Source organism: Pseudoliparis swirei, chromosome 7 (genome assembly GCF_029220125.1).
Source record: "Pseudoliparis swirei isolate HS2019 ecotype Mariana Trench chromosome 7, NWPU_hadal_v1, whole genome shotgun sequence".
In the NCBI taxonomy this organism is placed as follows: Eukaryota; Metazoa; Chordata; class Actinopteri; order Perciformes; family Liparidae; genus Pseudoliparis; species Pseudoliparis swirei.
In genome coordinates this window covers 2,169,291-2,195,930 of record NC_079394.1, presented here as the reverse complement: position 1 = coordinate 2,195,930, position 26,640 = coordinate 2,169,291, and the positions used below count along the sequence as shown (strand labels likewise).

At 46.0% G+C, this 26,640-nt stretch overlaps 1 protein-coding gene across 1 annotated transcript in view; it reads right to left on the bottom strand.

Moving 5' to 3' along the window:
• The window catches only part of adgrv1 (adhesion G protein-coupled receptor V1), a 127,221-nt gene that overhangs the window by 64,386 nt on the left and 36,195 nt on the right, over window positions 1-26,640 (bottom strand). The window contains exons 52-77 of the mRNA XM_056420042.1: window positions 25,849-25,971; window positions 25,514-25,736; window positions 25,207-25,411; window positions 24,872-25,018; window positions 24,446-24,701; window positions 23,769-23,971; window positions 22,873-23,049; window positions 22,516-22,698; window positions 22,218-22,397; window positions 19,898-20,062; window positions 19,679-19,799; window positions 19,429-19,552; window positions 19,158-19,296; window positions 18,839-19,024; window positions 18,177-18,412; window positions 17,896-18,029; window positions 17,535-17,733; window positions 17,105-17,324; window positions 16,682-16,921; window positions 16,368-16,511; window positions 13,908-14,128; window positions 13,552-13,831; window positions 13,320-13,463; window positions 1,323-1,494; window positions 909-1,038; window positions 71-639 (exon numbers count right to left, since the gene is read on the bottom strand). Coding sequence (XP_056276017.1) covers window positions 71-639; window positions 909-1,038; window positions 1,323-1,494; window positions 13,320-13,463; window positions 13,552-13,831; window positions 13,908-14,128; window positions 16,368-16,511; window positions 16,682-16,921; window positions 17,105-17,324; window positions 17,535-17,733; window positions 17,896-18,029; window positions 18,177-18,412; window positions 18,839-19,024; window positions 19,158-19,296; window positions 19,429-19,552; window positions 19,679-19,799; window positions 19,898-20,062; window positions 22,218-22,397; window positions 22,516-22,698; window positions 22,873-23,049; window positions 23,769-23,971; window positions 24,446-24,701; window positions 24,872-25,018; window positions 25,207-25,411; window positions 25,514-25,736; window positions 25,849-25,971 — 5,121 coding nt within the window. The remainder of the gene's footprint in view (window positions 1-70; window positions 640-908; window positions 1,039-1,322; window positions 1,495-13,319; window positions 13,464-13,551; window positions 13,832-13,907; window positions 14,129-16,367; window positions 16,512-16,681; window positions 16,922-17,104; window positions 17,325-17,534; window positions 17,734-17,895; window positions 18,030-18,176; window positions 18,413-18,838; window positions 19,025-19,157; window positions 19,297-19,428; window positions 19,553-19,678; window positions 19,800-19,897; window positions 20,063-22,217; window positions 22,398-22,515; window positions 22,699-22,872; window positions 23,050-23,768; window positions 23,972-24,445; window positions 24,702-24,871; window positions 25,019-25,206; window positions 25,412-25,513; window positions 25,737-25,848; window positions 25,972-26,640) is intronic.

The following is a 26,640-nucleotide window of genomic DNA, read 5'->3' as shown; positions in this document are numbered from 1 at the left end:
ACTTAAAGCAAAACCCTTAATATCACAGTAAATTACATTAAGTCAGAGCTAAAAACAAACCAACACACACCTCCATATGCTTGAACTCTAACCCTCACGGCCCCGGCCACACTGTCGGACCTGCGCACCCTTAGAACGACACGTTGCTCTTGCTGGGTCCCCTCATCCTTGTCTTCAGGTATGTGGACCAGTCCAGGTCCGATACTGAGCACTCCTCCGGTCAAATCACTGGCTTGGATGGTCACAGTGGACACCCTGTGCTGAAGGTTGAGGCGAGGAGACGTATCTGGCCAAGCCAAGTCTGGACTAAGGGCTTGAACATCTGTCAGGTTGACGTGAAAGTTCTCATCAGCCTCTGAAAGCGAGTCGTCGAGTATCGAAAGGCAGAAAGAGGTGTTGGCTTGGAGAGGCGAGTCAAAGAGCAAACGGCCGTCTGGCACGGCAACAAAGTCCTCTCCCGGTGCTGCGCTGCCTGCCACTGTTGTGTAGGACAGGAGGGTGCTGTTGGTCCGAGAGCCGTAGAGTCTCTGAACATAAAGGGTGATCGTCTGGATGTCCTCTGCTATGACCAACTGGCGGGAATCGGGGGCAAACTGGTAGATTCCCAATGGCTCCACTTCTGTCACAGTGAATCCTGACCTGTACAGGGAGACAGGCGTCACAGTGAGTCTTCATCGGACATAGACAAATATATGAACTGTATACTTGATTTAAATGATACCATTAGGATATTGTACTGAATGGGTGTTGTGATAATAAGCAAAGGAAATTGAAGGAGCAGTACATACAAAAAAACATGGTTATTAAACAGATAATCTTAAGAAGAAAAGATAATATGTACATAAATACTATACTCCTACTACAGGTTTAAAAGTTATTTACTCGAGCAGAACTTCAGAGACCATTACCTGAGCTTCACAGAAGTCGTGGAGGTAGCAGCAGTGAGGTGTAGAGCATAGGAAGCCGGCTCAGATGCATCAGCAGCAGCTGTCAGAGATATGGCTCTAGTCTTCTCCCCGTGGACCAGGGTGAGTGAGCCTAGTGATGAGGAAAGAAGCACGTTACCAACATTAAGAATACAAGCTGTTGTTATCAGCCTGAATACCAAATTGCAAGTGTTTTTACTGCAGGAAAATATAAGTATTTACTTTAAAGAAAGTTCATCCTATCAGTGATGAAAGCTTAGATCGGTTAACTGCCGTCCAGATATAACTAAAGGGTACGCATGATTATTAAAAGGAAAGTCACACATTTAAAATAGCTACAAATGATGTATGTATTACTCGGTTTTTCAAAGGTCATGCCCTCTATGGGTGTTTTACCTGCATTTGGGGCGATAGCTCCCAGACGGAGCCCTGGCGGAGCCTGACCTGAAGGGTAGCCGGCTTTCCACTGGACCCGGACGTCTCCAAACAACCCTCTTCGTGTCACCGTTGCTTCACATGCCCCTGTTTCAACACTTGAAACATGCAGAGCCAGCGAGGCAAAGCCAACCTGCACACAACATATGTGAGAGAATATGTTAATTACGCTGTTATCTTATGATATGATATGATATTCCTTTATTTGTCCCACAGTGGGGACATTTCAAAAAATCACAACAGCGGTGCACATCAGAGCATCAATGAAAGTAAATATAAAACACAAAACACAATACTAAAAAACTAAATACTAAATATACAGGGGGAAAATAAAGTAAAGTGCTGAGTAAAGTGCCGAGTTTGCCAGGATCTTGTTGCCTCCATTAAAGCTCCAGTCTGTAATTTCCCGCTTGCGGGATCAATAAAGTATACATCTATCTATCTATCAGTCGGTCTCTTTACGAAAATAACTTGTCATATTTTTCAAACACCATATCCTAAACTAGTACACGAGACAGATACTCTGTGATGGGGTTCTTCTGCCTCCTTTCAGTGCCCCAAATGGCATTTTTAACTGTCAAAACTAGGCACTTCAGTGTGTGCTGCAAAATGCCATTTGAAGCACGGAAAGGAGGCAGAGGAACCACATTTGTTCACAGTTTATCTGTTCTATTAAATGACAATGAAACTTGAGAGTATAATGGTGCAATAGGTCCCAGTCCGTCGCCTGGTGGCAGAGAAATACATTAATAACTGGATGATTATTGATCATTATAGACAGCAAACTCATGAGGGGTGAAAAAGGTGACAACGGGGGGGGGGATTGAATGTGTGGCACAACCCTCAAGACGTGCTTTGATGCTAAAGTTAGCTTCCAAGGTCAAAGAGCAAGACCTTCATGGGCTTCTTTGGTATCTAGATTGCTCAACACTTGATGTTTTCTGCATATAACTGTGTGTTGCTGATGGAATCCTCCACAATAACACCGGTGGATGCTGCCGGTATCGCACCAGGCAGTTTATTTATTGCTCTTCTTCGGTAAACATATCAGCAGAACATATTGGCGAATCAAACCCCTGAGCAAATGACAATATCTCGCCCTCCGGTAGCTCCACCCACGGCTCTCAGCCCTCCTTCCATAAACACATCCCACAATGATCAGTGCGTCTCCAGCTGCAGGTACCACTTCACGCCTTTTGTGATGCGCAAAGCCGTCAAGTTGCTGTTTGGCGCCACAAATATAAATGTTTTAAAACCATTTTTAGCTGCTTACATTAAGCAGCAGGGTTCTACATGTGCACAATATTTAAAGGCATAAGGTAGATTATTTCTACCTTCGTATTACTTTACGTTGCACAGCAAATTGACTCTCGTGACATCGTAATGCTGTACTCATTGAGCCAAATTATGGTTTGTATTACTTACTTAAAATGGTTTTTATTTCTTACTTTTAATAGTTTTTATTTCTTACTTTTAATAGTATGTTTGACTTACTTTTAATTTTTTGTATTACTTTATTTTAATATGTATGACTTATTTTTTATGGTTTTTATTACTTCCTTTCATACTATGTATTACTTACTTTTAATGGTTTTTATTACTTCATTTTAATATGTATGACTTATTTTTAATGGTTTTTATTACATCCTTTGGACAGTGTTTGTATGAAGTGTTTGTATGTTGTGACTTTTTAACTGCAGTGATTGTACCCGTGTCCCCGTATTGGATTGAATTCTATATATTGTTGTATTTGTTGATTTATGGACTCACGAGTCTGGAATAAAATAAATAAAAAAAATACATAAATACATTAAAAAAAAAAATATATATATATATATATATATATATATATTAGAGATGCTCCGATCAGGTTTTTTGGTGCCGATCAACGAAATCAGTATCTGCCGATCCGATAATACCGATCACGGTGTCAATTGAAGCATTCTATTTATTGTGTAGCATTATTGTCTTGGACTCTGAGGAAAAACAAATAAAAAGCAACTCAAACATTAAAGAAATGACCGATTTCTTTAAACATTTAGGACTTTTACTTTGAAAAATGTCCTAATTGATACATTAAAATTGATTGATTGTCAGTGTAGGGGATTTCAGATATGTATGAAACACATCTGCATCATTCATTTCCTGGAACTCTTGGGGAAATCTTTCTACAGGACTTTTTTTAACATACACAAGTCTGATTTATTTTTAGAAACTCTTCCTTGGTACAGTAAAAATGTTTTAATGTTAGCATAATTCAGGCTAAATCTCAGAAACTATCTATAAAGATACAAAATCAGTTCATTGTTTACTTTTATATGTTTGTGTATGATTTGTCGACATCTTATTTTGAAAACCGGATGTTGTTTCACGTGGTTCTTTCCGTTAACTTTGCAAAACCGGATGTTGTGTTACGTGAATCCTTCCGCTAACTTTATCAAAACCCTCGCGCGCTCCCGATCGAATGCGTTTACCGTGAACATCAGTCTATAGAGGCACAGACATGGAAGTGTCGGCTGAGTTGACCACGGAGATTCAACTCGGGGGACGGGGACGCCGCTCGGTGAGTGAGGATCCCCCCGTGGACCTCTGCACTCTGCGGCCCTCGCCGGGCGCATTGACTCCGTTGCGGTGCGCCGCGATTCAAACGTCTTTGATAGTTCTCGCAGATTTTATGTCATCTGATCGGCCAAGTTTGATCGGCCGTTTTGAGAAAGCTGATCAAAAACGATAATGGGAATATCTTCACTTCTTTGAATCTTTCACTTTCATTTCTGTGGTTTCGCCATATTTGGACAAACTTGTGAAAAAAATGTAATAAAAAAAAAATGCAATTTCATACCAGTTGGTGGCGCTAAAGCACCAAACAGTTGTTTGCCAACCGCCATTAAAGAAGAAGAAGAAACATTTTTTTTCCATAGAATCTGTCGTCATGGAGATAGAAGCCACCACATTGCCTTTCATGCCCAACATAATATAGTGACATCATCATGATGTCATCATTCTGCCTGTGCTGCCTTTGTGGCTTTGATCAGTGTCATCACTGAAGTCTATAAGTAGGAGAGAGCCGCTTCAGTTTCTTTGAGAGTTAGAGGAGAAGTTCAGCACAGCGCACACAGAGAGAAGTAAGCCGCACACAGAGAAGCAAATCACACAGAGAGAAGCAAACCACAAAGAGAGAAGAAAACCACAAAGAGAGAAGAAAACCGCACACAGTAAGTTCAGATTGATAGCTACGGAGGACATGCATCAACAAACAATCATTGGAGAAATGCAGCTGCCGGAGGGCTCCGTGCAGAACTGCATAATCCGTGATGAGAAGGTTACCATCAGCGAGGACGCTCAGAAGAGCCAGGCCAGGAGAATTGAGACCCTCGAGAAAGCCCTTTGCGGGGCAAAGGCCACGGTCACCGTTCTGACCGAGTTGATGGATAACACCAGGATCGAGTTTAATTCCGCTCTGAACACCCAGCGGTTAATAAACAATCGGCAAACTATTGAACTTGACAAATTCAGAAGAACACCAGCCCTGAAGAACAACAGCGACCAGGAGGCTCTCAACATCTGCCAGCAGAAAGCCGATAAGATGAAGAAAGACCTTTGGAAGTGGAAGCAGAGAGTTACTTCCCTTCAAGGTGAGCTCCACACAGCCCAGGTTAACATCAAAGCCCTGCTGGAGACCAACGCTTCTCTCAAGGAGACAGTGAACCGGGTGCCTCTCGGTCAAAAGGCACCGGCCAACACCCAGGTGGTGTTGGAGGAGGAGAACACCTTCCTTAAAGCTGAGCTCCACACAGCCCAGGTTAACATCAAAAACCTGCTGGAGACCGTTATTTTTCTCAATGAGACAGTGAACCGGGTGCCTCTCGGTCAAAAGGCACCGGCCAACACCCAGGTGGTGTTGGAGGAGAAGAACACCTTCCTTAAAACTGAGCTCCACACAGCCCAGCTCAAGATCAAAGCGCAGCTCAATCAGGCAGTCAACCACCAGGAGGCTCTCAACATCTACCAGCAGAAAACAGATAAGCTGAAGAAAGACCTGTGGAGGTGGAAGCAGAGAGTTACTCCCCTTCAGATAGATCTCGACACAGCCCAGGTTAACATCAAAGCCCTGCTGGAGACCAACGCTTCTCTCAAGGAGACAGTGAACCGGGTGCCTCTCGAGGCACCGGCCAACACCCAGGTGGTGTTGGAGGAGAAGAACACCGCCCTCAAAACAGAGCTGAAAGAAGCCAAGGTCAAACACAGAAAATATGACAGGACCATCGCATATATGACCGAGGATTCTTCTCTTCTGCTCAGTGAGGTACAGGCTGCGGCCCAGGACCTGGAGAAGGAGAGGAACAACCTCCGCCAAGATCTCCACGCGGCCCAGGTTAACATCAAAGACCTGCTGGAGACCAACGCTTCTCTCAAGGAGACAGTGAACCGGGTGCCTCTCGAGACACCGGCCAACACCCAGGTGGTGTTGGAGGAGAAGAACACCTTCCTTAAAACTGAGCTCCACACAGCCGAGCTCAAGATCAAAGACCTGCTGGAGACTAACGCTTCTCTCAAGGAGACAGTGAACCGGGTGCCTCTCGAGACACCGGCCAACACCCAGGTGGTGTTGGAGGAGAAGAACACCTTCCTTAAAACTGAGCTCCACACAGCCCAGCTCAAGATCAAAGAGCAGCTGGAGTCCAAAGCTGCCCTGAATGAGAAGGTGAAACAACATCCGCTCAATCAGGCAGTCAACCACCAGGAGACTCTCAACATCTACCAGCAGAAAACAGATAAGCTGAAGAAAGACCTGTGGAGGTGGAAGCAGAGAGTTACTTCCCTTCAGATAGATCTCGACACAGCCCAGGTTAACATCAAAGCCCTGCTGGAGACCAACGCTTCTCTCAAGGAGACAGTGAACCGGGTGCCTCTCGAGGCACCGGCCAACACCCAGGTGGTGTTGGAGGAGAAGAACACCTTCCTTAAAACTGAGCTCCACACAGCCGAGCTCAAGATCAAAGACCTGCTGGAGACCAACGCTTCTCTCAAGGAGACAGTGAACCGGGTGCCTCTCGAGACACCGGCCAACACCCAGGTGGTGTTGGAGCAGGAGAACACCGCCCTCAAAACAGAGCTGGAAGAAGCCAAGGTCAAACACAGAGAATATGACAGGACCATCGCATATATGACCGCGGATTCTACTGTTCTGCTCAGTGAGGTACAGGCTGCGGCCCAGGACCTGGAGAAGGAGAGGAACAACCTCCGCCAAGATCTCCACGCGGCCCAGGTTAACGACAAAGACCTGCTGGAGGCCATAGCAGCTCTGAGTGAGTTGGTGAATCAGAAGCTGCTGGAGCTAGAGGGAGCACGCCTGGACCTGGACAAGAAGACCGCTACCATCGAGGAACAGAAGATCATGTTGGAAGATATCAGACAAGAGAAGGAGGCTGAGGAAAACAACAAGCTCCCGTTGGAGCAGGAGGACACCTCCCTCCTTCAGGCCACAGAGATCCTCCAGCAGCCCGAGATCTCCAACCGCCCGCGGCAAAAGAAATGGTACCAAAAGATGAACCCATTCCACAGACGTCAACGAAAGACAAAAGACTAGAGACAACAGGAGACACAAGAGACAGTTAGAGACACAAGAGACAGTTAGAGACAACAAGAGACACAAGAGACAATAAGAGACACAAGACAGTAAGAGACAATAAGAGACACAGGCCACAACAATGGACACAAGAGACAAGACACAAGCGACAATAGAACTATGTTGCTGCATGTCTTGGCTAGGTTGCCCTTAAACAAAGGGGCTCACCTGGTTGATAAGGTGTCTGAAGGCGTCTCCAGCTGCCGTGATTGTCTGACTCGGTGCTCAGAGAGACACCTCGCCAGCGTCAAAACGGAAATGGAATCATGCAGACTAACTGCTGGCCTGTCAACATCTTCTCTCCTTCTCTGACTCTATCTCTGCAGCCAGAAGATCATTTAACAGAACCAAAATTCAATCCTTCTAACCACAAACAACTCTTTATCCTTTCCAGCCTCCTAGACCACCACTGCAGGGTGGGGAAGGAGGAGATGTCCTCCTTCAAGGGATCTCCTTCCACACTTCTATCGAGCCACTTTGTCGTCTCCTTTACAAACAAGATGGACGACATACGCTCCTCCTTCACTAATCCATCTTCTCTCACTACACTTCCATTAACTTCTTCTTCATCCCCCTCTCTTTCCTCTTTCAGCTCCCTGTCTCCTGATCAGGTTCTTACCTTAGTAACCTACGGCGCCCCGACCACCTGACCTCTTGACCCCATCCCATCTCACATTCTCCAGGCTGTTGCTTCTGACCTTCTAACCTTTCTCACCCATCTTATCAACAGCTGCTTCTCAACCAGACGTTTCCCTAACCCTCTGAAGGAGGCGAGAGTAAACCGTCTCCTGAAGGGAACCACCCTTAACCCGTCTGAATTCTTCTTCTCTCTCTCTCCAGAACTCTGGAGCGATCCATCTTCAACCAAGTATCCTCTCTCCACAGAGAGACTCCAGCAGAATCTGCAGGACCAGGAAAAGGAGCGGCAGACCAGCGAGAGCTTCTCCAGTCCCAGCTCGAAGAAGCTCCAGAGCCAGATCTCCAACTGGCCTCCGAGGAGCAAGTGGTACCAACACTTGATCCCATGATGCAGAGGTAACGAATTCCAAAGAGACTCGCGCAAAGGGCCACACATTTGGAGGAAGGGGACATTGGCGCACATGCTCTTTCGCTCGCCTTTTCGCCGCACATTCGCCGCACACTCGCCGACACGGACGCCGACACCGCGCCGACTCGCCGACCGCCTTTTCGCCGCACTCGCCGCACATTCGCCGCTCACACTCGCCGATCGCCGCACATCGCACACACGCCGCACACCGCCGCACACTCGCACGCACACCGCCGATCGCCGCACACCGCCGCACACTCGCTCGCACATTCGCACACTCGCCGCATCGATCGCCGCACACTTCGCCGCACACTCGCACACTCGCAATCGCCGCACACTCGCCGCATACGCACACTCGCGACACTCGCACGCACACTCGCTCGATCGCTCGCACACTCGCACGCACACTCGCCGACGCCGCACTCGCCACGCACTGCCGCACCGACGCATATTCGCCGCACATCGCACACCGCCGCTTCCGCACACTCGCACGCACACCGCACGCCGCCGATCGCCGACACTCGCCGCACACTCGCCGCTATCGCCGCACATTCGCTCGATCGCTCGCACACTCGCTCGGACACACGCTCGCACACTCGCACACTCGCTCGCACATTCGCACACTCGCACGCACTGCTCGCCGCACACTCGCCGACGCCGCCGCATACCGCCGCACACTCGCACGCACACTCGCTCGCACATTCGCACGCACACTCGCTCGGACGCTCGCTCGATCGCTCGCACACTCGCACGCACACTCGCACACTCGCTCGCACATTCGCTCGCACATTCGCACATCGCCGACGCCGACGCCGCACATCGCCGCACACTCGCCGGACGCTCGCCGCACCGCCGCACATTCGCCGACGCCGCACACTCGCCGCACATTCGCCGCCGCGACGCCGCCGACACTCGCACACCGCCACATTCGCACACCGCCGACACTCGCCGCAACTCGACACGCACACACCGCCGCACACTCGCCGCACACGCCGCATCGCACATCGCTCGCACACTCGCACGCACACTCGCCGACGCTCGCCGCCGCCGCTGCCGCTCCCTTCCTTCCTTTCTAGGAAGTCTCTTTAGGTTACGTTACCTCTGCATCATGGGATCAAGTGTTGGTACCACTTGCTCCTCAGAGGCCAGTTGGAGATCTGGCTCTGGGACTGGAGAAGCTCTCGCTGGTCTGCCGCTCCTTTTCCTGGTCCTGCAGATTCTGCTGGAGTCTCTCTGTGGAGAGAGGAGGACACTTGGTTGAAGATGGATCGCTCCAGAGTTCTGGAGAGAGAGAGAAGAAGAGAGAAAGGTCTGTAGTCGTTGACTTCAGACGGGTTGAGGGTGGTTCCCTTCAGGAGACGGTTCACTCTCGCCTCCTTCAGAGGGTTAGGGAAACGGCCGGTTGAGAACCAGCTGTTGATAAGATGGGTGAGAAAGGTTAGAGGGTCAGAAGCAACAGCCTGGAGAATGTGAGATGGGATGGGGTCAAGAGGTCAGGTGGTCGGGGTGCCGGAGGTTACTAAGGTAAGAACCTGATCAGGAGACAGGGAGCTGAAAGAGGAAAGAGAGGGGGATGAAGAAGAAGTTGATGGAAGTGTAGTGAGAGAAAGTGGATTAGTGAAGGAGGAGCGTATGTCGTCTATCTGGTTTGTAAAGGAGACGACAAAGTGGCTCTGTAAAAGTGTGGAAGGAGGGGGACAGGGGGGGTCAAGGAGGTTGGAAAAGATAGAGACGAGTTTAATGGATTAGAGAAAGAAGATTGAATTTAGTTTTTTGTAGAATGATCTTTTGGCGTCAGAGATAGAGGCAGCGAAGAAGGAGAGAAGAGATCGATCGGCTAGCAGGTCGTGTGCATGGTTACGCTTCCTTTTCGACGCATGAGGCGCTCTCTCGGCGGTAATGAGGAAGACAGCGGAGACAGAGACGGAGAATCAGCTGCAGGTGAAGAAGCCGAGTTGGGAAAGCCGATCAGCGTTATGAAAAAGTAGCGCTGGAAACGGTGGTCATTCTGACGGAGTCGATGAAAGTCACCGAGCTGCGTGAGCCTACAGGCGATGAGATGAACCCAAACACGAGGGCGTTAGATGTTCAGACGTTTGTGTGGTGTCCTTGGGGGGGCGGGGGGGTCTTTTAGTTAACTAGTTCCTGTTGGATTGCAGCAGCGTTCAAATAGTTAATAAAAGACTTCCAGGTCTCTTCAAAGGAGTCACTGGAGTCCAAATCTGATCTTTTAAAGTTTTATATGATTTAGGATCTGTTTAACTGTTATGTGTCGGCGGGAGAATGTGTTTCTAAAAGTACGAGGTGTCTAGCTAACGGTGTCGTGAAGGCCAGGAGGCGTCGCCCTGCCGATGGCAGGTTGTGTGGGTGTGTAACGAGTCACGTGAAGCCGCGAAAAGCCATAAAAGCTCAAGCGGGTAAACTCAGGCAAGCAAACGCAGCATAAGACGCTGAGAGGATTCAGTTGATGTGAGATGGGATCGTTGAGAATTTAGTACCGATGTCAAAGAAAAGACTTTAAGGTGTTTAAAGTCATACGTGGGTAAAGCCATGGAGATAAGCCGCTAAAACTCTCAGGAGTAAACGCAGCTTATGGCGCTGAGAGGATTCAAATTTTTTTTATTTTTTTTATTTTTATGATTTTGTATTGATTTTGCAAACACAGGAATGAAGAATAATACCACTTCCAACAAGTTGGGGTATACAGAACGGTGTATACAGAACATTCAGTCGTTTGGAAAAATACAAATACAAAATCATAAGGGAGGGATGGGGGGAGGGAGGGGGGGGCTTTAATCAGTGTTGTCACGAATGCCAATATATAGGAGACAACAATTTCAGTTTCTTAGAACATTATTGAGTATTTCGGCACAACACACACAGAGAACCAAAGCGCACACAGACAAGATCAACTTGTTAGCGACAGAAGACATGTATCAACAAACAACAGTCATTGGAGAAATGCAGCTTTTCGCGTAGAAACCCTGCATCATCCATCATGGGAACGTTACCACCAGCGAGGACGCTCAGAAGACCCACGCACGGAGAACTGAGCCACTGGAGAAAGCCCTTTGCGGGGCTAAAGGTCTCGGTCAGAGCCACGACTGAGATGATGGATAAGATCAAGTTTCATAAAACCCTGAAGATCGAGGGAGAAACATCAAGATCGACTTGATGAATACGGAGGCTTCCGTTGATCAAGAAAAGAAATACCGGAAGTATGCAGCTGCCGAAAACATTTGCGCAGAACCCCTGCATAATCAACCAGAAGGTTGTTACCATCAAAGAGTGGGCTGAGTTGATCCATGCGTGGACGTGGACAACTCAGCCACTCAACAAAGCCCTTTGCGGGGCAACAGGCTCGGCCAGGAATCTGACCGAGATTATGGATAACAACAAGATCAAATTTGATAAAACCCTGAAGATCGATCCGCAGGAGAAGGTGGGAAACACCAAGATTAGTTTTATAAATACGGAGGATTCCGTTGATCAAGGAAAACATTTAATCTGAGATATGCAGCTGCCGGAGGCAGAACCCCTGCATCATCCATCATGGGAACGTTACCACCAGCGAGGACGCTCAGAAGACCCACGCACGGAGAACTGGAGCCACTGGAGAAAGCCCTTTGCGGGGCGAAAGGTCTCGGTCAGAGCCACGACCGAGATGAAGGCTAACAACAAGATCAAGTTTGAGAACACTTTGAATCTCGAGCGGTTGGAAAGTAATCGTCTGTGACGAAAGAAAAGACTTCCCTCCAAACGGAGCTCCACGGAGGTGAACAACAAAGACCAGCTGGAGACATAACAGCTCTGAACGAGACGGTGAAACAAAGGCCGCTTGACCTAAAGGCCGCTTGACCTAAAGGCCGCTTGACCTAAAGGCGGCTTGACCTCAAGGCCGCTCGAACTCAAGGCCGCTTGACCTAAAGGCGGCTTGACCTCAAGGCCGCTCGAACTCAAGGCCGCTCGACCTCAACTAAAGGCGGCTTGACTCAAAGGCCGCTGAACTAAAGGCGGCTTGACCTCAAAGGCAGCGGCTTGACCTCAAGGCCGAAACTAAAGGCGGCTTGACCTCAAGGCCGCTGACCTCAAAAGCTCGACCAGGCCAAAGGCGGCTTGACCTCAAGGCCGCTCGAACTAAAGGCGGCTTGACCTAAAGGCCGCTCGAACTAAAGGCGGCTTGACCTCAAGGCCGCTCGAACTAAAGGCGGCTTGACCTAAAGGCCGCTCGAACTAAAGGCGGCTTGACCTCAAGGCGGCTTGACCTAAAGGCCGCTCAAACTAAAGGCCGCTTGACCTCAAGCGGCTTGACCTCAAGGCCGCTCGAACTAAAGGCGGCTTGACCTAAAGGCCGCTCGAACTAAAGGCCGCTCGACCTCAAGGCGGCTTGACCTAAAGGCGGCTTGACCTAAAGGCCGCTCGAACTAAAGGCCGCTCGACCTCAAGGCGGCTTGACCTAAAGGCCGCTCGAACTAAAGGCCGCTTGACCTAAAGGCCGCTCGACCTCAAGGCCACTTGACCTAAAGGCCGCTTGACCTCAAGGCCGCTCGAACTAAAGGCCGCTTGACCTCAAGGTAATACCACCGCCAAGAAGTTGGTGTATACCGAACGTTACATTCAGTCGTTTGGAAAAATACAAATTCAAAATTAGGAAGGATGGAGGGGGGAGGGGGAGGGGGAGGGGGGGCCTCCAAAAGAAAAATGGCACTGGTAATGGTACTCCTGGTTTACTGGGATGGGGTTCGACTCCTTGAAGTGTCGGTAATCGGCTCACTGTTGAGAATGAGAAACTGAGATCTGCCTTGAAGAACACCAACGACCAGGAGACTCTCAACATTTATCAACAGAAAACCGAGAAGATCTATTTATTTCATTTATAATTTGTTTTATTTATTCTATTAATTAAATGATTTTACTTATTTTATTTATTTATTATATTTATTTTACTTATTTTAATTTAGTTTAATTTCATTTATTTTATTCATTTAATTTATCCTAGTTAACTAGAAATTATTATAAACCCACAAGCCTCCAAAAGAACAAAGGCACTGGTAATGGTACTCCTGGTTTACTGGGATGGGGTTCAATTCCCTGCAGTGTCCGGCTACTTTTTTGGCATAAACATGGTATAATATTTTCATTGTCACTATTTCTGAAAATAGTGTTTAACGCTTCCTAAATTCACTAATGGAGATCTCCAGCAGCAATTAAAAAAAAGAGTTTTTACTTCAGAGATAAATCTTATATTGACAACAACAACAAAAACACAACTAACACTCACCTCTGAGCTGGCAGCTTCTTCAGACACAGTCACCGTCGCGATGCTGGCCTCATGAAGGAGGCGCGGCGGGGAGCCGAGGATGGGACCGTCGAGTCTGACGTCTGTCAGCTCTGCTGTGAAGCTGTCACCCACTGACAAAAACACCTGCAGAGAGAACAGCAGGAGAACAAGTGTGAAGGAAAAACCTACACCACGGTATTACATACAGTTTTACATGCATGTTCATTATTACCCGACTGCTGATGGGCACCGTGATAGAACTGAAGGTCTGTCCCTCTCTGAAGAACAGTCTTCCTTCAGCTTGTCCTCCCAGTGTTTCCTTGATGTCCATCACTTCGCCCATCCCCCCACTGATCCTATAGCCCACACTACTGTTGCCAAACAGCCCGGCAAGCCGTGTCACATTCAGAACCAGAGCTCTGGCGACCTGAGAACCTGACGTCGCTATCACAATGAACTGTTGGTCAGGGTTCAGGGTAAAGACACCGTGGGGCTCATCGTTAGCAGGTACCCTGAGGGTGAGAGAGAAAGATTCACTTCAAGTTATTTCCATTCGAGACTTTTTACCTGGGAATCGATTTGACAAACCTGATACGCGTCCTGAGCAGGTTATAGTTGGCATCCAGAGTGGCACCACCCTCCACAGCCGTGAGCTGCACAGTGTAGAGCTCCTCTAGCTCTGGCACCGTATCAGGCATCAGGCTGAGGACAATTTCTGCATCCCGTTGGCCTTCCAGGATCAACACTGAGCCACCTAAGGCGAGGAAGTCACCTTCTATATCTGAGTCGCTCTGGATCTGCCAACGCACCTGAGGTGTGAGAACAAGCAGGCTTATGTTTAACCGTGCAACAAATCATTTCATTCAGTTAGTTTTGGCAGAATGAGAAGGCTGTAGCTCAGTGGGGTCAGGGGGTCGTCCTGCAACCCCAAGGTCGTCGGTTCGATCCCCGCTCTCCCCATTAGTTGCAAGTCAAAGTGTCCATGAGCAAGGCACTGAACCCCCAGTTGCTGTTTGTCAGGTGTTACACTCCCTGGTCTTTTGTCATCTGATGTACTGTCCATTCATATGGGCAGTGGCTGCTAAGAAGGACATACATAAACTACAAATGGTTCAAAACAGAGCTGCCAGATTAGCACTCCAGTGTTCAATTAGAACTAATACTGCATATATGCATCTCGCCTGTCATGGTTCTCAGTTGAAACTCAACTTCACTTTTGTCTTCTCATGTTTTTCAGGAAAGTAGTATTTAATCAGACACCGGTATATTTCTTCAATCAGTTACACATTTAACAGACATAACCATAACACAAGGAATGCTAGTTTAGGTCAATTGATACCGCCAACCCCAAGAACTAACCTCCTCAAACGTACTGTTATCTATCGTGCAATTACCGCTTGGAACTTACTACCTCCTCGTTTAACTCACATGAGTAATAATTTGTCATTCAAAAAACAATTAAAGGCGCACCTAAGAACATTCACCACTTGACGTATTCTATTGCTTTTTAGTCATCTGATTTTCTTTTTCTTTGTATGAATTAAGTTGAATTGCATAACATACATCTTATCCTTCGACTGCACTGTGCATCTGACTGCACTATTTTTTACTTTGTTGTACTATTTTTAACTGTTGGTTTCACGATATGTTTTGTATGTTTTTGTATGTTTTGTATTTTGTCCTTTCTGTGGACCCCAGGAAGATTAGCGGTCGCTAAGGCGTCAGCTAATGGGGATCCAATAAATAAACCTCCGCCTTCATGACCGGCAAGATCTACCTATTGAGGCGTTGAGAGAAAACGACGGTCCAGACTGGACTTATGACTTGAGGCTTTTTATTTGGTCTAATTCTAATTGAATGAAATCAAAACACTTTGGTCCAGCTTTCAAATTGATGAGACCAGGAACACAGAATTTAAGTGCAATATAAACAGTAAGATATTTGTTCACCGCACACAATATGAACAAGAAAAAACACATTTGCAATGAGCAGCTGGATGAACTACAAATATAAATGTTGTATTTATTTACATTACAACACGACACTGACAACATGATCAGTCAGTGCAACTCATGTAAGTTCAGCTCTCATCACAATGCCATCAAGTCATGTGACTCCAGTCAGTGTGATGGCTGTGACTGAACGCTGTCTGTGAGCTTGTAGTTAGTTCATAAGCACAGACAGCCAGTCTGAGGCCGTCTGTGAGCTGTCTGTCAGTCATCCAGCTCCTGGTCTTTGATTTGGTGATTTTCTCAACTTCACTGACGAGTTTTTCGGGGAAAGTTTTCTCATCTGGGATTGGTTCTGAACTCAGACCATTGGTCATTACATTCACATCAACTCTACAGACATCCTCAGATTTAAATAATTCTAATAATAATAAATATGAGAATCACCATTTGTGACTCCTGCATCTGTGCTTTTTCAAATAATAGAATAAATACAATTGCAATCACTTTCAAGTAAACCAGATTGCTCCATCAGACAAGAAAAAAAGCTCAATGTTGAGCTTTTGTTTTGAAGGACAACAGCAGAAAAGCCCAACTCACGGAGGTAAGACCTGGCAAGTCGCCAAGAATCTCGGCAGTTGCGCATACGCAGGCGTAATTTGTTAATGCCGTAACGTAAACATTTACACTAAGGTACAGGCATTTCAACATTTATTTATTGATGACGTAGTTGTATGTCCTTGTATCTTGACCTTGTGTAATATGTAGTTATGAATAAAGGTCTTTCTGCATTCCCCCTGCGCCCCACCTGTACTATACGCTCCCCTCTTCCAGGGAGCTCAGATGAGAACACGGCTGTCAGAGAACCCGTTTTCAGGCGTTCATTAAAATCAGGCGGAGATCTTTTCTGACGTCGATCTTCCAGTCAGGAAGAAAACGTTTCAGAAGACACTTCAGAAGATGTTCCAGAACGAGGAACAATGTGTTTGTGACTTTATTTTCATTTTATTTTGGCGATCGACAGGGAACGTCTCCGAGATCGACGGGTTGGCGACCGCTGATTTAGAGGGATCAATTTGACAAGTGAATGAAATCTCACCGTGATGTTACCCACGACACCCTCTCTGCGTGTAATATACAAGGAAATGTTGAAGGGCCTGTCTGTGGCTTCATTATAGACACGCTCTCGAAGAGCATCCTCAGTAAACTGGACGACGCCGTTTGGGTCACCAAACTTCTCTATCTGGAGAGACAAAGACAGGAGAACAGGGTGAGGACGGAGTGGAGGCGGGCATCCCATTAGATCCCAACACCAATACATGCCTTGAAATTCAGATAAGAACTTTTCAACAATCTGAACTGATTTGCGATGGACGACATACAGTACATAGTACTGAAGGTACTTCGTTGTACCTTCAGTGTTACGGAGCCAGCCCGAGGGTCAACATCCAACTCTCCAGACAGAATGCTGAGCTCCACAACGAACGTCTCCTCCACCTCCACCTCCCCGTGGGGGAGGATCTGCAGCTCGATGACCCGGGTACCTTCTTCTCCATCGCTGAAGAAGAAGGACCCGTTCACAGGCTCTCGAATGTCTTTATTCAATGGGGGAAGGACCTCTTTGCTATTTGGTCCAAGAAGGATCCAAGCGACCTGTCGAAGGGTAAAACCAGTTTGAATTAGCCGATGTCCACGGAGAAACAACTTTTGAAAGTTAACTGCACGTCTTTGAGTACTATGAAAAGTGCTATAGAAATTGTATGTATTATTATAACTGCACGCCACGCTCGCTGAGAGAACTGAAGTGACGGGAGCAGAGGACGCTGCTCCTCGTACCGTTGCGTCGCCCACGAGGCCTCCCGCTCGCTCCAGAACGAGACTCAGTTTGAGAGTGGAGTTGGGATTGACCAGAGTGACAAGGCTCTGGTTCAGGAAGCGGACCACCCCGCTTTGAGAGTCACTCTTGGCGATGGTTACCCTGGCAACTTGTTGAGAGCCCAACACGGCTCCTTCTGTAGCTCCAACCAGCAGGACCTCAAATACCTCTGCAAACTCACTGGGGGAGATAATTTCAGTGTTAAATTTGAATTTAATAATGTCTTTACTCATCATAGTTAGGATTTTATGTTTTTTAAAGTCTAAGATATTCAAATGTGTGACCTACTAAGTTCCTGAGTATGTATCTGCTATTTTCTTATCACCCTATATAAATAAAAACATTTTAGGAATTGAGCGAGACATATAATGTCATTATTTCTTCTCTCACCTGTCCAGGTCATCTATAATAGTCACATTGATGTAACTGGTATTCTGGCCATTGACAAACGTCGCTGAGCCATTATTCAGGATGTAGTCGAGGTCAGGCGTTGCACTCAGGCCTCGAGAAGTGAACTGAGCCGAGACCAGCCCGTATGAGCCCACTCTCCTAACCACCGGGATCAACACGACGCCCACATCCTCCTCAACTGTGAGAAGAGAGAGACAGAAGGAAATATATATTTTACATGAGTGAATCATCTATTAATATCTTCTCTGTATCGAATGGTGTCATAGCAAATTTCGTATGACGGTCCTGGCCTGAAAATTTCACAAGATAGATTTCAAATTATCTCTGTTTCGTGTCTTACCTGTAATGTTGACATAATCCTGCCTGAACTCCAGGATACCCTCAGCATTGTCATTCTTTAATATGACCACAGCAAGAGAAGAGATGTTGCCTATAGCTGGAGGCTGGTCCAGCTGGAGACCCGACCCAACAGCACTGACCACCAGAGGGAGACAGAGAATGAAGAGTCACAACAGCACAACATTAAGGCTTTTGCAATGCTTATTTTATGAATGAGCTGTTGCAGCTACTATAACCATATCAACCAACACAGCTGCTAATCCACTCCAATGTATCTAGTACCTGACATTGACTAGCTCCACCTCCGTGATGTTGAGGAAGAACATCTCAGTATCTTCTGCAAGACTGTCATCCCGGATGTGCAGTGTGACTTGTTGTGAGGTCCGGCCCGGAGTGAAGAGTAGTCGTCCTGAAGCCGGAGCAAAGTCCACTCCACTGAGCGCTGTGTGGCCTGAGGTCTGGTAGGTCACCCACACACTGCCCAGACTGCCTAAGGAGCGGTAAACTGTCACATTCACCTGCAGGGAAAGAGAGAAAATCACATTGCGTTAGGTTTGTATACACACCATAAATTGCGAATGAGCTTATTCCACCATATCTATCGATATATATCATGGTTCATACACATTTTAACCAATGGATTTCCATGACTTTTCCATAACTTTAAACCAAATTTCCACGACCAAACTGAAATCTCAATATAAACATGAACAATTTAGAAAATGTTGTGCGTTTTTTCTTTAAAAAAACATATTAATTATTTTAAACTCGGCGTGAATATAACAACATTTCCATGACTTTTCCAAAACTTTTATGATTTAAGTTTTCTCCATGACTTTTGCAGACCTGGAAATGACCATTTTAAAATTCCATGACTTTTCCAGGTTTCCCATGACCGTACGAACCCTGATATATATATATCAGCCTCATGTTATCGACCTCACCGTTCCCTCTTCCTCGGAGGCCCTGATCTGGTGTTGGGTGAAGGAGAACAGACCATAGGGATTGTCGCTGGCTGCCATAATAATCTTTGCATGCTTGGCTATAGAACTGATTTCCATCCCAGCGGTGGCGGAGGTCAGAGTCAGCTGGTACTCACGACGCTCTTCAGGGATATCATCATCCAGGGCCTGCCAGTGTGATGGATATGATGATGGAAAACACACAAACATCCATCATTATGAATTCTGTTGGTCTGCATATGCAGATACAGAAAACTTCTGGATTTTTCTGTGAAGTCTACAATTTTTCATTATTCAGTACCGTCAAAATAATGTTGGCAAAAGACTGTCCGTCTTTCATAGTCACAGTGCCGGAGATCGCTTCAAACTCAGAGAGCACAGCTGGAGTGATATTCCAGTACACCTGGACCTCTCCAAACACACTGAGCCCTCGCACGAGGCTGGGGGAAACACACACATACACAGAAGGACTTTCACTTTACATTCTTGATGAATGAACAGAGGCAGTGGAATTTAAAGAGCCGTCTTGTTTGTCTTCCCAGGTTAGTGATACAGATTGACGTTTATCTCACCTAACCACTGCACTGCCGTTGTAATCTCCGTCAGGTTCTCCAATGAGAATGTTCCAGGAGGACTCTTCTATCCCAATAATCCCCAGGGCAGCTTTGTCTGCCCTGATAGTTATGGTGGCCATGCCTAGAGCAGAAGAGGAATGAGGATGAGGAAGATGGATATGATTATTGCATCAATGTAAGACAAAACTTCACATTTTGTCAATAATTTGACGCAGTGTCAGGGTGAGGTTTTATAAAGAATATTGACCTTTTAAAGGGTCAATGACAGCTCCACTCCCAGCAGGAAACAGCATGATAGTGAAATGCTCATCTCCTTCCAGTGCTGCATCAGCGAGGGCGCTAATCATGAACGACTTTACAGATTCAGCCTGGGAGGTATGAAAATCAAGCAGAAGCAATGTAATAGACAGCATTACATTTTTTTTCTAAAAGATGGAGAACTGCCCAATATGGTTTTAAACTATACCTCAGTGAAGACAAGAGTTCCATTGAAAGGTGAGAGGTCATCTGAAGCCTGGCCTTCCAGCTGCCACCCTAAAGTCACTGCCCCTTCGCCCCCCGGGCTGCGCAGCACTGAGAGAGTCGCTACGGCAGCAGGATCGTCCACAGACTCCGGCTCGCTGACCGTAACCTAGGAGCGGATGGAGTCGGATCATTATTTGTGAAACTAAAAAAGTACAACGAAATGCACCCACACCGCTCCTCGGCTCCCTTCATGGTCCCCGTGGAGCAGCATCCGCTTCACAACATTGGTTCTTGCGTACCGTGCTGTGAACGGATCGGCCCCGTCTACATCCTGGATGTGGTCACACCGTACACCCCGCCACGTTCGCTCCGCTCGGCGACAGCCAATCGACTCGTGTTACGTTCACTGGTCTACATGTGTTGTATTGTGTTCTGTTCTTGTTTTGTGTTGTTGCTTTGTCCCCCTCCTGTTGTCATTCTCATACTTCAGACGTGCACACCTGGTTCCAGTCATCAAATCATCACACCTGTTCCTGATCACCCCTCAACCATTCCCCTTTAAATAGTCCTGTGTTTGTTCAGAGTGGAGGCGGTCTTTGGTTGCTGTGGAGCTTTTTGGTAAACTCTACTGTTTCATTTGGTAGCAGCCTACTTTTGTTGTGTCTTGTTTAATTCCTTTTTGTTGGGCGCACAGGGTCAATGAGGACAGGTGAGATACCCCGGGGTTTACATACACGTAGGTTTACTTGTTGTTAATACCCCAGGTTAGAGTGAGCACCACCCACTGTACTTTTGGGTGCACAGCACCTGTCAAGGGGGGGGCGTGGGTTTTGTTATGTTCTTTTCTTTGGTGCCACTGACAGTCCATGTTGGTCCCTGTGCTGCTGCTTGTTAATAAATACTTTTCTTATAACTTTTCGTGTCATGAATTGGTGTGACTCACTTAACCAAACCTGCTGCCCTTATGTTGCGTCCCACTTCGAGCCACCGGGAGGTGTAACATAAATTGGCAGCAGGTTTGCTTAAGTGAGGGTGCGGTCACACCAATTCATGACACGAAAAGTGTTTATTAACAAGCAGCAGCACAGGGACCAACATGGACTGTCAGTGGCACCAAAGAAAAGAACATAACAAAACCCACGCACCCCCTTGACAGGTGCTGTGCACCCAAAAGTACAGTGGGTGGTGCTCACTCCAACCTGGGGTATTAACAACAAGTAAACCTACGTGTATGTAAACCCCGGGGTATCTCACCTGTCCTCATTGACCCTGTGCGCCCAACAAAAAGGAATTAAACAAGACACAACAAAAGTAGGCTGCTACCAAATGAAACAGTAGAGTTTACCAAAAAGCTCCACAGCAACCAAAGACCGCACTACACTCCGAACAAACACAGGACTATTTAAAGGGGAATGGTTGAGGGGTGATCAGGAACAGGTGTGCACGTCTGTGAAGTATGAGAATGACAACAGGAGGGGGAGACAAAGCAACAAGACCAGAACACAATACATGTAGACCAGTGTAGTAACAACTCGTGACTCTTCGAGCTCATCACTCAAAATCCAGACTGTCTGCTGTCCTGGCTCCTGATTGGTGGAAGGAGCTCCCCACTGACAGCAGGAAGTCTCTACATCTTCACCGGAGACTAAAAAGACATCTTCAGACTATATCTGGATTAAAACACAGATTAGCACTTCAGTGGCACTGAAATGGCTCTTACTTATAGTATTACTTATGGTACTACTTATAGTATTACTCATGGTATTACTTACAGTATTACTTATGGTATTACTTATGGTACTTTTGTAGTTCGACTTTCTTGAAGAAATGTTAATTTCTGTATTCTTGTTCTTAGTTTGTTCTCTAGGTTGATTCAGTTATTGTAAGTCGCTTTGGATAAAAGCGTCTGCTAAATGAGCTGTAATGTAAATGTAATATTTCCTTCAACACCCTAACACATCTTTTCTTTATTAAAATACATATGCCACTTTTATTTTATAATATATACTTGTTTTAAAGTACTGTTTTTTGATTACCATATTTATCTTTCAATTCTGTATTTATTATTGCACGTTTATTGTTTTTATTATCGTTTTATTCTATGTCTATTTATGTTACGCACCTTTCACAGAGTTATGTGCAACGTACTTGGTAAATAAACAATGATTGGGATAATTTGAGAATCATTGTGATATAAGAGGGATTTAAGATAATGTTTAATATGTACTCTAAATGAGGTAAATTTGTTTACGTCCTGGTGGACCACAAATCTGTTACTGGAGAAAGTGTCCCAAAGTATATACAGTAAGTTTAGAAATCACCTCCAGTTCCTGAAATCCAAATCGCCCGAGCGGTGAGTCGTTGGGTGGAATGCTGATAGTGACAGAAGTAGCTTCGCCCAGTTGAGCACCGCCAATCACACGCAGTAAAGTCACTCTGAAGGTCTCCAAAGTCTCCGCCCGGTCGTCATCCGAGATGGTGATGTCGATCGTAGCATTACTCTAAAAATGAGGACAGTGAAACACAAGCTAACAACCTGGAAGCTCCGTATGCAACGACTTGTGGACAGCTTCACATCACGGGCTTGATGTGATATCAAAGGACAGTTCATCCATTTACCTGCCCATCTTGAAAGGTGACGTTCCCAAATGAGGGGCTGAAATCGCTCAGATCAGCAGTGACTGGCTGAGCCTCCCAGTAGATGACCAGTCTACCAGTTGTACCGGCGAGGCGCACCACCGACAGATGGAGGACGTTGTCTGGTGGTGGAATCTCATATGCCAGCACGCTTCCAGGGATATCCTGGACAAAATGTTCGGGAATAATGTTTAATTTGGACTGAATATTATGAGGAGTATGTGTAGTTCCTGATGAGACTCTCCAGGTTTCAAAACCAGATTATTTGATCATGATTAAGAATGCATCCGATTCATGTTCATGAGCAAGTCACTGTCACGGAGATGACCCCGCGCTCACCTCAGAGACATCGAACTGCAGAATCCCTCGAGGGTCATCGTTCTCCTGGATCGTGACCTCTGCTACTTCCATGCCAGGCCTCTTCACAGTGGGCTGCCCCGCTCCCATTGACCCTCCAACCAGCTCCACACTGGTGATATTCACCAAGAAACTCTCTGCCAGCTCTGGAATGTCATCCTTAGAAAACACACACACAAAAAAATATGCTCTCTCTCTCTCTCTATCGTAGAAGCACATTTAGAATGCATGGTATGCTGGTATGGACATATTCATGCTGAATGTGGGCAGTGCCAAGTGGGGTCAACCACACGCACATCTTTGCGGTGAATTCTACGGTGAAAATCCATCAAATTTTAACTCCACGCAATGCAAATATGCTTTTCCACTGGAGGCTTTTATCCATGAAAGCAGGTATAAAGAAAAAAGTCAAACTGACACAGACATAAATGCAGTTATTGCCCTGAGATTTAAAGTAATTTCTGTTTTTGCACAATTTTTCCTCACCAACACCCTTTCAGAGGTTATCAGATCCTGTTCCTTGACTTCAGGATGAAGCATGCAACATGTAACCAGACTGAGTCACAAGACAAGCCTGTAGATGCCAGGTGTGTGTCGGCTGCCGCACCAGACGAGTGTTTGGGCGTTCAAAGGGCTGATCATCTCGAAGGCAAGAAACAGGAGTGTATCTGCATAACAGTCTGAATGGCTGAAAGAACATCTAATATATTGATAGCATTTTAAGTTTGTTTTATAGTTGATTTCTTGGTTTTACATGTTTCGTAAACAAATTAATTCTTATGTTGGTGGAAGCAAAACCTTCGTCCTATTCCTGGCACATTCTTCTTTACTCAAAGTACATTCATAAACGTCTCTATTACTCAGCACTGTCTTCTCACCGGTAGGATTGTGACAGTGGCAAGGACCACTGTAGCACCATCTATCATGATGATGGTGTTGTCTTTGGAAGTGTAGTCCTGTCCCGCAGCGGCCTGATTGGATGGGGGCTGGTACAGGGCCGGCCTGGTCTGATAATGGATTTCCACCTCACCTGAAGAGCCCTGCTCCCTAACGATAGAGAGAGTCACGTTGACTGGAAACCCTGTGAGTTAGGAGAAAAAAATATATCAAACACAGGACTACGATTATATTCCTAAGAGCTGTCATGTCGTGGAAGATGGAAATAACAACCTGAGTCTTTATAAATCCCATGAAGTTAAGCTGAATAATACATGCAGGGCAATATAAATGCTTCTCCACTACTTGGACTTTTCTGACATTTAGGGATTAATTGTTGTGTTGTAACACAACAATTAAGTCAAATCCTCGTTACTTTGCAGATCTCGTGTGCTTTCTGCAAACCCTACTTTCGAAACCTTATGCAAAAAAAAATTTCATATGAGCAACCAATTAAACCTCCAGGAACCATTTTTTAAGGTACATTTAGGGATATCTTTAAACAGCTTAGAAAAAGTTCATTTGTAAAATATTACAGTAATAAAGTGTCCTCGGCACTGTGATCCAGACAAATCATCACTCATTTATGAATTTCTTGCAATATGAATTCTACTCTTACTCTGTGGTTCTTGTGTTACTGTGAATTGGGAGTCCAGATGCCATCCAATCACCCCGTAGGGAGAACCATTTGGTAGAATGGTGAGCAGAGCTACTGCCCGCTGCGTGTCGATGACTGCAGCCTGTCGTAGGTCCTGCAGCCCCACAGTGGTCACGTCCACGAGGGTGATGGTGACACTCTCTCTCAGCTCTGGGACGCCATCTGCTATCACAGTCAGTGCGATGATGGCCGCCGACTGTCCCTCAGAAAATGTTACCTTCGGATATGAATACGCATGTTAACTTGATTTCAGAAATTCATCACATTGCGCTATAATTTTGTCCTTTTTTTTTTGTTAAGCATTTAATTTGTTCAAATATGTTGTCAAGTCATACAGTAATGTCTTTATAATGTCTTTATTATGACAGCAGGGCAGGTTTTACTCACCACTCCTGAAGTGGGGTAGATGTCTGCCAGGTTGCCATCGGCGGCCCAGTGAACGGTCAGTCTGCCAAAAGTCCCTCTTTTCCTCTCCATACTGAGAGAAATCTGATTACTTTGCTCCAACTCCTCCACCTCCACAGATAGAGAATTCTGCAGAGAGGTAATAAAAGTGAGTTTCCATATTTCAACAGCTTGTGGTAATGCTTAAATATGCCATTTAAATTATTCTGATATGGTGTATGTACATTGAGGTTCAACAAAATGGCTATAATCAAACTACTTCTGAACATGATTGACAAATGCACAGGCGGTTTAAAGTCTATTCTTTATCTGTTTACCTGAGCGAAACCGATGACTCCATGGGCATCGTCATTGGTTGGGACAATGACAGTCACCTGACCACCAAATCCAATCTCAGCCCCGCCCTTTGGATTCTTCAGACTGACTTGGAAGTACTCCTGCTCCTCGGGGATGTCATCGTCTACGATGTTCACTGCTATCTCAAGCTCGCTGTCACCTGGTGCAAAGTGCAACTCCCCGAAACTGAACATGAGAAATTAAAGAAAAAGCAAACATCATTTATTTCACTTTCAGGATTTGCTTTTCTGGGTGAGAACCGGCTTGTCTGTGAAACAATGTGGGTACCTGGGTATGAAATCAGACTGATTGGAGACAGAAGTGAATTCATAGACAGTGGAGCAATTCTCCTCAGCAGAAGCCAAGAGGGTCTTGTTGGTGTTGAGGGATGTGACCACGAGAGAGAAGAAGCTAATGGCTGGAGGGGCCCTCAGGATCACGGCGAGCAGGTCGACATCCGATCTCCAGGAGTAGAGTGACGAGCCATTTCTTCCAGCTAGCAAGACATAAGCTGTGAGGAAGAGAAACATTTAATTAAGTTGTCTGGCCAATTTTAAAAAATGAAACAAAAATAAAAGCTGCCTTTACAGACAAACAAAGCAGTTTATGACATGGATGCTTACTGATGCCAGAAGATAACGTGAAGGGGTGAATAGAGGTGAGGCCTGGATGAGGAATGGACTGATACAGCTGTGGTGACGGCTGCCCTGAGCTCCACTGGAATACCACACAGGATGGAGGAGGACCTAGAGAAAGATACAGGAATGCACTGAATAACACATTGATTTATGTTCTTTCAGGCTGGAATAGCATGTTTATGTAAAGTAAGGGCTGGTTTGACTGACACACCCAAGACTGACAAATTACAACCTCTCAGTCCCTCTGTGGCTCTACTTTGCGCCACACTAAGGCCTTTCCAGTAAACCCACAACAGGTCCAAACCAAGAAAATCCACCACTTGTGCAGACTCAGAGAGATTATGTCTCATCAAAATATACAGAGCGTAGGATAAATATACGATGTGACCGACATTGCAAATTGTGTCATCAAACAGACAACAGAACGAGGCCGTTTTGTCTGGAACGGTTTCTGTGAGTCTTATAAAGTATCACTGATTTGTTGGTAGTATCCTAACCAGCATCTAACCGCTGCACAATCCTCTCGAAAATACACTTAGAGTAGAACCACAGAAAACAGTATCTCATTATTGCAAAAACAAAAATTTCTTCTAAAAATACAGTAGACTAAGTGCACCTCTCTCCAATTGTAGGCCACTTTTCGATTTGTAATCTCGGCACCGTAGCCTTTTAAAAAACATACAATAACAAACAAACACAACTCATCGAATTCAATTTACTAACGTTAAAAAATAAACTACTGACAGAAGTTATTCAAATGTGCAAAATAAACAACAG